At 36.9% G+C, this 11,735-nt stretch overlaps 1 protein-coding gene across 1 annotated transcript; it reads left to right on the plus strand.

The window, feature by feature from the left end:
* The first annotated feature begins 1,053 nt into the window (after window positions 1-1,053).
* On the plus strand, window positions 1,054-10,412 carry LOC122765819 (tetraspanin-8-like). Its single transcript, XM_044020255.1, has 8 exons — window positions 1,054-1,243; window positions 6,900-6,962; window positions 7,241-7,360; window positions 7,559-7,633; window positions 7,743-7,838; window positions 8,465-8,566; window positions 8,655-8,738; window positions 9,365-10,412. Exons 1-8 carry the CDS (start codon window positions 1,187-1,189, stop codon window positions 9,443-9,445), a joined length of 678 nt encoding a protein of 225 aa, XP_043876190.1. The 5' UTR covers window positions 1,054-1,186; the 3' UTR covers window positions 9,446-10,412.
* Window positions 10,413-11,735: the final 1,323 nt, after the last annotated feature.

The raw sequence follows: 11,735 nt of genomic DNA on the forward strand, positions 1-11,735 counted from the left end.
ATAGTGTCTGTCAACATTTGACAGTTTCTGCTGCTTTGAGAACCTGACAAATGTTGATTTTTAAAGAAATTATAAACAAACGTGAGGGTGAATTTATTCAGTTTCTGCCAGCAAAGTTTCCTAAATATTACAATCGTAAGTCATTTGCTGCCAAAATCCTTCCTCATCCATGAATTTATTTCTTCTCTTCTATAAATGGAGTTTATTTGACAATTTATACTGCATTGAAAATCAGTTCAATTTAAATTTTAAAGAAATGACACATATATAAACAAACGTGCGGAATGTATTCAGTTTTTGCCAGTAAATGGTCCTAAATATTACGCACTGGACCTTTTTTTTTTTTTTTTAAAGAAAAGAGTGAATTCATCTGTTAGGTAAATAGCTTGCGCTTAATTTTCTAAAATTTCTTTTCAATTACTTCACGTCACATGTTTACATCAGTAATTCTACTGCTTTAAAACCAGTTAAATTTTTTTTTAAAGAAATTATACACAAACAAACAAAAACGGTGTCCGTGTTTGACCAGTTTGACACTGTTTGTCAGTTTCTGCTACTGTGAAAACCGGTTAAATGTAAAGATTTACAGAGATGATACACGTATACAAGCATCGACAACTTATCCATATTAATGAACGTGTCTGTCAGTATTTGACTCATTTGTCGTTCAAAACCCAGTCAAATGTTGAGGTTTAATGAAATGATACACACAAACAAACATGAGGTGGAAGTTTATTCGGAGAAGAATCCTCCTGGTTTGTTCTCTTTGGCGCCACCAGCAGGTCGTGTTTTTGTTTTTATTCACTCTGATGATTTGTCGTCATGTTCTTCACAGTCGTCAGATTTGACAAATAAATAATAATAATAATTAAAAAAAAAGCAGGTGAAGAAGTGAGACACAGAAGAAGAAGCTAAAGAGAGGAGGGAGCAGGTGAAAGGAAGAGAAAGGGAGGGAGGTTTCTGTCCGAGGCGAGGGAGGAAACCGGCAGAACAGGTTGGTGTTGACTTGCCCCCGAGGGAGAATCTCTCTCTCTCTCCCTCTCTCGCTCTCTCTCTGTGTGTGTGTGTGTCTTTATCTGACTCCACTGTGTGTGCGTGTGTGCTCTTGTCCTGAGTGAGAAGCCGCTGCAGCTGCTGTGAACGAGGATCCATTAAAAAGAAGAAGACGAAAGAAGAATTAAAAACCATGGCTGTGAATAAGTGCGTCAAATATCTGCTCTTCTTCTTCAACCTTCTTTTCTGGGTGAGTGTGAAAAACCTCTTACATCCTCTTCCTATATGTCTGCAGGGTGAAATAAGTGAGCCACGCGTTGATGTTTCACATTTCTCGACACGTTATTTAAGTTGTTTTCATTATGAATGAGTTCCACAGGTCGTGGGCAGACGTGGAAGCTGAAATGTACTTTTAATGTCAACTTTTTTTTAACCTTTTTTTTTCTTCTCTTAAACGCTTTTATTTTGCGCGTAAAGACCTGCCGCTCCGCTGTGACCTCTGTCCCTCTCCACCTCCCTTTTTATTCATTTCAGTTAGTTATTCATGCGTACGTTTCTTTTAAAGTTACCTCTCTTTATTGAAACTTTTTTTTTTCACGTTTGCTCCGTCTCCGCCGTGAACATCGTCCCTCTGTAGTTTTTGTCTTTTGTGTGTCGCTGGTGTAGAACAGGTTGTATTATCTCACTGCCGCTCCCTCCACTGTCCCCTCACACACACACAAACATTTGCTCAGTTTCAGGGCGTGGCCGCACCCCCTCCCCTCCCCTCCCGTCCCTCGCATCATCACGTCTCATTCCTTCACCCGGTCTAAACTATTTTCTCGACTCTGATTTCCTAACATTCTCCTCAGGGAGGGTTGAGACGCTAAGTTAACCCGCTGCTCCACTGTGTCGGTTGCTCAACACAAACCTGACGCTGTTTGTTGATAAAAGTCTGTGTTTTTTTAAAAAGATAACGTGTAGCAACACGCAGCGCGAACAAACACTTCAACGTAAACATGGTGGTTTTCTTTATCAGCAATTACTTTGAAGAGTGAGACAAAAGATTATTGCGATAATACACTAAGACACAAGGTTTGTTTGTTTGTCACACGAGATAGGACACGCCCCTATTGTGCTAAAAACAAGATAAAACTTTTTTTTAAATTAAGGTAAATGAATAAAAAGTGAAGTAAATTAGAATATAAGGAAAACCGTACCTAAGAATAAAAAAATAGTGAATGTTTTTGTAACGTTTCCACATTTCTTGGCAATTTTTTTGGGACCATCAATATTTTTGTAACTTTACATTTCCCTTTAAAAAAGTGTTTTTGTAACATTGCGTAATTTTTGTGAAGAAAAGACAATAATGGTTTTGCGACATTCTCTAACACTTTTTTGGAAATGTAACTTTCTTATTGGTAACATTTTTGTCACTTTCAAAAAAGGTTTTTTTTAATGTAGAAACGTTGGTAATATTTTTGTCACATTTTAACATTCTGTCACAGTTTTTGGGAGGAGACATTGGTGACATTTTTGTCATGGTTCAAAAAATTTTTTAAAAGAAAAATGTTGAAATGTGACAAATCAGTAACATATTTGTTTCTTAACACTTTGGAAACGTCAATGTTTTTGTAACCTTGCATTTCATTCCCCCCTACAATTTTTTAGGGGGGAAATAATTTTGTTTTCCATCGTTTTGCAACATTCTTTTTTTGGAGATGTAACTTTTTTGGTAACACTTTCACATTGGTAAAATTTCATAACACCTTTTGAAATATCAGTAATATTTTAACATTTCAAAGTTGAAAAAAATTGAAAAATGTTTTTGTAAGAAGAAGGAATGTTTGTGTAACTACATTTTGTAACACTTTTTTGGAAATATCAAGAATTGTATGTATCATAACATTTCTTTACTTCAACACTTAATTAATTTTTTTTGTAAAGTATTTTTTGTTTTCTCACTAATGTTTCTTTGGAAATGGAAACATCAATAATGCTTTCGCTGTTTCAGTAACATTTGAACATTTTGTGATACTTTCGTCAGCCATGTGTTTTTCAATGATCACAATAATACCACAAATTATTTTGGGTAAAGAAAATGCTAATGTTATCGTTGCTCATTGAGGAGCTGGTGCTGTGTCATGTTAAACACAACAGTGAATAAACGCTGACTCGCCTCAAACAGAATCGGAAACTTTTGGACGTAAGACATGAATTTTCATTTTAAGAAACAGACGTGACGTCGTTGGCCTGAACAGAGACAGAACACGAACGGCAGCAGCAGCAATTAGATTATTTCATAAGCAGCTGCTGTTTAAATGACACTGATATAATTATATTTTAATGACCCGAGATGAATCCGTCGCCATGGAAAGAAAAAAAATCTGCTTCATAGACTCAGTCATAGAAAGAACCTCGAAGACATACAGAGTAAACACCTGATATAAAAGTCCTGACCGAGACGTGCATTTTTAATCACTTTTATACAAAATAACTCACATTTGTGCTGATGCGTTTATTTTTGGTCACATGACAACAGATTACGTCGTTTCTTCACCCCCCCCAATTGTCTGATGTCCAATCCAAGGTTTTCTCCGTTTTAGTCTTTAGTTCATCTTAGATCTTTAAACCCACAAGTTACCCCATTTTAAATGAGCAGGGGTCGCAGCCATGCACCTGTTGGAATGTGCTAGCTGTCAACCAATCACGTCATTTGGGTCGTCAAAAACATTTCCTGAATTTTTATCTGCCTTTTTCTTAACATAATGGAAATAATTTGGAGTTGTTACGTAAACGTCAGTAAAAAATGTACAAATTGGTGGCCACATTTTTAGCTGAAGACGACCGGAAATTTTAAACTTGAAATGAAGTGACAAACTGACTTTTGACACTGATGAGATTACAGCGTTCACAAACGTCTACATTGGCATTGGTTTCTGTTGCTTTGACAGCTCAGGAGTGTTGCTGCTCCGTTGACCCCTCCCCCAAAGATAAAGGTCGTCTTTTGTCCAAAATAAACGTAGCGTTGATTTGAGTTTGTGTCGTCGCTCGCTCTGGTTATTTTCAGTCACATGTTCCCAGAAACAGATGTGAATCGATGTTAATTTGATTTCAGCCACTCACTGGACACAGTGGAGTTTTTCCACTGTAAAAACAAACCTCTTTACTGTTGTTTTTAAAAAGTGTTTACTGAGGTCGACGCTCCCTCATCCCAGAATCCTCGGCGTTCCCGTTCTTTGTCCAGGGTTCCTACGGGTCCTTGAAAGTCCTTTAATTCTGTGCAAGAAAAAGTTATTTAGGTAAATGTCTCCTGCTGCCTATGTGCCCTTCAGTGTCCCCACAGGTCCTTGGAATCCTTGAAAGTTTGTGAATTTGAATAAAAACTCCAAGGGCCTTGAAAGTTTTTGAAAATCACCTTAATTAGACATGTCTCTTTCTGCCTATGTGCCCTTCAGGTTTCCCACAGATCCTTGAAAGTTTGAGTTTGGAAAAAAAAATCCTTTGAAGATCGTCCATAAATAGACATTGGTTCATTGGAAGTGATTGAATTTTGTGCCGTAAACAAGTGAAGTTGAGTCATCGTTGAGTCCATATCCTGTATGAATAATAGATGCTGCGTTCAGGGACCGTAGCTGCTCGGGAAAGTGCTGAGCCGAACACAAACAGAGTAGAACCTGCCACGAAACGTAGGTTTTTTTGTTTTTTTATTAGTTTGTTCCACAGAATGTTCTCAAGCTTCTTGTTTTGCCCACAAACCAAAAAAACCTCACTTAACATTTTTCTGAGCACTTGATGACATCAATTTTGTCAATTATGGACCAGTGTAGAGCCATAATTTAGCTTCCTTAGGTGGGACTGTTGTATGATTGACAGCAGGTCTTGGGTGGCTCTGCCCCTTCTCTTCCAAATATGGTTTTGTGTTTGTTTTAAAACAACAAAAAGCTAAAGTGCAGGCTTTAAAAGTGTCTAAGTGAGCCGCTACACGAGAAGGCGTAGATTAGCTTTTAGCGTGTTCTGCCTAAAACACGGCTGTAAATAATTGAGACCAAGTACAACCTCTTTTTGAAACACAACCCTCTTGTTGTGACCTTTTTTTTTTTTCTTCTTCACACTGCATCACTTCCCCCGTGAGCTTTAGATCGCTGAAGCAGAGAGGGAGTGCTCATCCAGACCAGGTGTAGGTTTTCGGTCTGTGCCATGAGCTGAGACACCAAATCTATGTCCGTTTAAGTCTGCGACGTCTTAAGAACACGTTTCACGTCTTTATCTCACCGTTAGACAGACTTTTCCAACAGGAAACTAAAGTAGTGTATACCACTCACTCTCCCACACCAAACCCCATAGAGAAAATCAGCCATTTTAACGTCACAGGAGTTGTTGATCCACTGCTGCCTCCATTGGTAACTTGAAATGTGTTATTTTGTTAATTCGGCATTAAAAAACCTTCATGTTTTCATCATGTTGCTCAGCAGGTTTTTTTTCTGTGTAGATTGATGGTTTAACCTCTGTGCATGACATGTTTGACTCATGTTTGTGTTGAGTCTACCTTTAAATACGACAGCTCTTTATGAATGAACTGAGGGTTTATCCTCTGGAGATGTTGATGGGGGTTTATCCTCAGGAGGGATGTTGGATGTTTATCCTGATGTCATCTTTGTGTATATTTTTATTTCCTGTTTTTCCATAGTGTTTTATTTAAATTTAAACTTGTTGACTGTTTAAAAAAAAAAAAGTGGTTACACTGGTCATAGTGTGCATGTGTTTGTGTGTGTTTTCCGGGCGTGGCGACTCTCATTGTGAAGCCAAAGGTCGTGTCCTTGAATCAAACTCGTCCCGTTTGGTTTCCGTTGATTCAGAAGTCAAATGGAAAAACGATCCGTCACGTTTGATTGAGACTCCTCCCACATCTGTACTCTAGAAACATTATTTCTGCTCTGCGCCAAAACACAGGCAGTTTCTGTTTCAATGGTTGAAAATTGTTAGTTTAAATTTTCACTCAAATGTCACAAAAACAAACAGTTTCTTAATTAAGTGGTTTGAGGTAAATCTCAACTCCTAATACCAACCCCGTGTTTTGGGATGGACCCTTTCTGGTATTAGCTCCTCCCACCAGATTAACAAAGACATGTGACTAAAATAATCTCTTCATTTTTGAAAAGCCTCACTTGTTTACTCATTTTACAAATTTTTTCAGGTTTCTATGTAGCATCAGAAATTGTTACTAATGCTATAAAGTTTAATTGTGGTGTTCCTCAAGGCACGATCTTAGGCCCCACACTTTTTTTCAACAAACTCGCTGTTTGACAAGACAATTTTTGTTTGTTTTGATGTGTAGGCAGTTTTTACCGCTGCTGAAGTTGAAGGTTATGATGTCATTGACGAACGAGTATCACCTACCCCAGCTTTAAAGTCTCTAAGCTTTTGTGTGAAACACAAACGTTCTTGTTTTCACATCAGACTCGACATGTGCTGCGTTGACAGTTTCAGGTTTATACTGGAAACATTACATTATATTACATGTAACGAACAGGACATGCCGTGAGTGTGTGTGTGTGTATGTGTGTGTGTGGGTTTGTGGTAAATCAGGGTCATAATTTCCTGGAACTCTAGGTACCACAACAACATCCTATAATTATGTCAAAATATTTTTTTATATTTTAGCTCAACAATGCTGCTAATATTCTTATGTTTTTTTGTTTTGTTTATTGCCTCCAAGAAGGTGATATTTTGTGTGAGCAGTTTAACTCAAAACTTAAAGGACTGATGTGGAGGACATTTTCTGCAAATGTAGTTCATGACGAGGTCCAGGAAGCTACAAGTCGGGATTTAATTTTTTTTAAAGAAAAACTGCAGTCATTGATTTATCTGCATGTATTTTCATGTCATTTTGAAAATGTAATAATTCTCTCTCCTTTTTTCTCCAGGTGAGTGGCTGCATCATCCTCGGCGTCTCCATCTACTTGAAAGTCCACAAGGACAGTAACGGGGTGAGACACTTTATTTTTTTGACTGATCAGTGTGAATTCCAGTGAATTCCAGTGGAATAATCTGTAAATTCTATATGTTCCAGTGAAATAATCTGTAAATTATTGATGTTCCACTAGAATAATCTGTAAATTCTATATGTTCCAGTGAAATAATCTGTAAATTATTGATGTTCCACTAGAATAATCTGTAAATTCTTGATGTTCCACTAGAATAATCTGTAAATTCTTGATGTTCCACTAGAATAATCTGTAAATTCTTGATGTTCCTCCTCCTCCAGCTCTTAAATGAATCGATTCCTGGCATCGACCTGTTGATTGCCATCGGCGTCATCATCATGGTGCTCGGGTTCCTCGGCTGCTGTGGTGCCATCAAAGAGAACCGCTGCATGCTGCTTCTGGTGAGTGAGGTCACATGACTCACGGGGGCGGAGCTTTGTTTTTTTAAAAGTGGTATGTTTCCAGGTTGTTCTGGTCGTTAATCTCCTGGACGACTCTACTAGTCAAAAAAAATATATGAAAAAGATTAAAGTCAGATTTATCTCAGAATTCCAGCTTTTATTCCCACAAAAACTAAACTTCTTCTTGTTTCCACTCAGTTCTTCGTTTTCCTGCTCCTCATCTTCATCCTCCTGCTCGCCGCAGGAATCCTGGGAGCCGTGGGCGAAGGCAAGGTCAGGAAACTTCACCTTTTTCTCCTCTGAACGACCGTTGTTTTATTTTGAAACTCTAACTCTGTGTGTGTGTGTGTGTGTGTGTGTGTGTGTGTGTGTGTGTGTGTAGGTGAAGGACTGGGTGAAGGAGCGTCTGGAGAAACTCACTCCACTCTCTAAACAACCAGCTGACGTCAGGGAAGATCTGGAGAAGATTCAGCGCGAGGTCTCACACACACACACACACACACACACACACACACATACACACACACTGATCAGCTGTAGTCACCATTAAGATCCACCGGATAGCACCAAACCACCAGATTTTTACTTAATCTGATGAACAGACTTCCTTTTTTTCTGTGTGAATGATTAAATAGATTTAAGCTCCAGTCTAGCTGTCCAGGCTCCGCCCCCTTTTAGGATATTAGGAGATTTTTTAAGAAACAAAATAAAATATAAAAAAGGCCAGAATTCTGAGATTAAAGTAAAGAAAAAAAACTGACTTTAATCTCAGAATTCCAACTTTTTTATTTCTGTTTTCTCAGATTAAAGTCAGATTCATAGAGTTCTAAATTGTTGTTTTTTCCCCCCAATTTTTTGAGATTAAAGTGGAGTTCATCTCATGATAATTAAGAGAACTGTTCAAACTAATTGTTTAAGTAAAAGAATGAACATATATAATTAAAGCGTTAACAGTGCTTAACGACTTGGAAATGCTGACTCTGATTATAACCCCATTATATTTCTAAATTAAATTATTATTTAAAACCTGTAAATGTGATAAATCTAATGTTTTATTGCATTTTGTTGTCGTGTGACGCGCCGCTAACGCTAACTCTCTCTCAGCTGAAATGTTGCGGCCTCGTGAAAGGACCTTCCGACTGGGACAAAGTTCCCGACTCGTGTCTCTGCAACGGCACCGACTGCACGGGGAAGTACAACACTGAGGTGAGAACATGAACGCACACACACACACACACACACACACACACACAGTGATGATGATGATGATGATGATGTCATTGTGTACCTGCAGCCCTGCACCAACAAAATTGTGAGTCTGATGGAGAAGCACATGGAGGTGGTGATTGGGATCGCCTTTGCCTTCGCCATTCTGCTGGTCAGTGCACACACACACACACACACACACACACACACTGTCATGAAGTTCGCAAATCCATCCAAACTTTGTTAAACAAAAAAAAAAAGGGACTTTAGTCTCAGAATTCTGACTTTTTTTCAATTTTCTGAGATTAAAGTCAGATTTTGTCAGAATTCTGACGTTTTTTTCAGTTTTGAGATTAAAGTTGGATTTACCTCAGAATTCTGACTTTTTTCCCCTCAAAGTTGGAATTATGTGACTGTAAATCAGAAAAAAGTGCAGAGTTCCGACTCTATTTGAAAATGCGGTAAAATGTTAACATTCTTGTGAAGAAACCTGGCTAACATCGGGGGTTTCAAATAAATCGCAAAAATCACGACCAAGTGCAATATCCGACTAAAGAGATTGGCTGCGATTATTAAAGATAACGTTTGTGAAATTCTCTCGCTCGTTATCTAATTCAGAGAACAATTTGTTTCTGCTTTTTTGAAGAAGTAAATTAATTCACAGGGTTATGGTTTTCTTCATGAAAAGTTGGAACCATTTTCAATAATTTCACAATTTCATAATCTGTCAAATGTTTTTAGAAATATTCTTAAATAAAAATATGTGTTATTTCTAATGTGTTTTTTTTCTCTCCACAGATCTTCGGCATGGTCTTCTCCATGATCCTCTACTGTCAAATTGGCAAGAAGGAGGGCGGAGCCACATCCACTACTGCCTGAGGCCCCACCCCCTCATCGCCTCTCAGCGACCAAACAACCCATGCTCCGCCTCCGTAACGTTTTATTGTGAAGGAACACATCAGTTGCTTAAAGTTCATGTAAATTAAAAATAAGCCCAATAATAATGATAAACAGTGACGTGAAAATCATTTATATGTGAAATATATTCATTGTAAATTGCTTTTTACGTAAAAATTGGAAAATGTATTAAAATTTAAGGCATTTCTTTTTTCAAAAAGAAGGTAAAATTCAATAAATTGTTGATTTTTCTGGCAATGTTAAAAAAATTGAGAACGTGAACAAAAGCAGTAAAAGTTGCTGTACAGTAAAAGTCGGTGTTTAGATTCACGTTCAGCCTCAAAGAACAAAAATCTGCGACGCATAAATAAGATTTCTGTACGGGAGCTCATCACTACCAAAAAACACAAAGCATTTTTATGCAAGTAAAATCGCAAATGTTGTCGTTATTGTCATTACTTTATGAGACGTGTCCACTGGTCTATGAAAAATGTTTTGGTAAAAAGAAGTTGTACTTTTATTTTCAAAGATGTTTCTTGTTTTTTGTCGAGTTAAAAGTTTTTCGTTGTTACTCACGATTTTCTCAGGAAGTTGAAGTTTGTGCTTGTGTGAAAATAATTCCTTCAAAATAAAAAAACAAGCTATAACGATATTTACGTTAAAATATAAAACATTTTAACATAAATCTATCAAGAATATTATTAACTTTGGTGATTTAATCTTGTGGAGAAAAAAAAAATCTTGGTTTGTTTTTTTTGGCAAGCTATTTTTCTTTTTTTTGTCTCTTTTAGTTAAAATTGTGAAAATGTTGTGAAACATGGTAAATTTTTATCGTCACCTACTTGAAATAAAATGTGTTCCAGTTGTAATCTGGGGTTGTCAATTTCCCAGTTTACAAACAGGAAATTTGAACTGGAAATTGAATAAATGGGAAAATATTAAATAAAAATATATTGTTTTTCAGGAGGATTTTTTGATTTTACAAACATTTTATGACCTTTGATTTATTTATTAATTTAAATAAATATAAGTAACATAAATTGTCTGCAAAGCAAAACTTTTCACTAACAAAAATCCAATTTGCAGTGATAATCAAAAGTCACTTTATTAATCCCTTAGGGATTAATAAAGTATAAAAAGAGATTTGTTCAGATCTTAACTGAACAAAAGTGTTTGATTTATGTAAAAATCTCACACTGATCTTTGCTGTTGGTCTCAATACACAGTGAGTGTCATGTAGCGCCCTCTGTAGGCCGACTGCACATGTGAAAGAATGAACAAAATGAACTTTTTTTAAAGAAGGCGTGTCCTCACTCGTCACATGACGCAGATGGATGACATTTTTCCACTGAGTGTTGAGCAGCTGGAGAGTTTAACATCAGTGAGTGTGTGAGTGGGCAGACACACACACACACACACACACACACACTCCGCTCTGTTCTCCTCAGATATTTTTAGTCTAAAGTAAACTCTGTGCTGCGTTTAATGTCTTCACCGAATAAAAGACAAAAATTAGTTTAGAATTAAACAAAGTTTTAACGTCATGTCAGAAATGTTGACTTCAAATGTGTCTGAGTTTACTGGATTTAATCCAGGATTATTTTTACTTCTGTATTTAATCTGTATTTAGTTTTTTTTTTAAATTATTTTTCTAGTGCAAAACTTGACTTGAAAATGTTATTTTTTCCGTTTGTTTTTCCTTGATTATTTCAGTCAATAGAGGGGGGCACTTACATTGTAGTTGATTTATGAATAAGTGACTCTCATGTGATCATAACCTTTTAGGAGTTCCTCAGGGATCAGTTTCATTACGCTGATGGTGCGACATTTTACGTAGCCAAATAAAAGAAAGGTTAAAAAAAAACAAAAAGCGGAAAATGTTCAAATTTATGAAACTACATCTTTAATTTGACTTCAAATAAAATTGTTTTTTCAGTCACTTTAAGTTTTATTTTGAAAGTATCCTTCATCAGCATTTAACTTCCTACTGATTTATTTGTACGGCGCCAAATCACTACACATTATATCGAGGCTCTTTCCAGAAGGGAAAAAGGGGGTGGAGCCAGGATAAGCAACAGGAAGTGGTAACGAAGGCGCTGCAGCTGCTTCACCACAACAACAACAACAACAACAACAACAACATCATGGACGTCTTTGTTTTTCATTGTGACATAAAAATCCACATGTTATCAGATGAAGATGAAGATGCTCCTCCCTCACACTTGAACTTGGTTTTCCATCCTTATGTCATCATATTTATGTTTTTCTTTAA

Source organism: Solea senegalensis, linkage group LG3 (assembly GCF_019176455.1).
Source record: "Solea senegalensis isolate Sse05_10M linkage group LG3, IFAPA_SoseM_1, whole genome shotgun sequence".
Lineage (NCBI taxonomy): Eukaryota > Metazoa > Chordata > Actinopteri > Pleuronectiformes > Soleidae > Solea > Solea senegalensis.

Bases quoted from the DNA above. Each gene is read 5' to 3' on its own strand.
- LOC122765819 (XM_044020255.1), top strand. From the start codon at position 1,187: ATGGCTGTGAATAAGTGCGTCAAATATCTGCTCTTCTTCTTCAACCTT. The intron at 6,963-7,240 runs GTGAGACACTTT...CTCCTCCTCCAG, and splicing joins TCCACAAGGACAGTAACGGG to CTCTTAAATGAATCGATTCC. The intron at 7,361-7,558 runs GTGAGTGAGGTC...GTTTCCACTCAG, and splicing joins ACCGCTGCATGCTGCTTCTG to TTCTTCGTTTTCCTGCTCCT.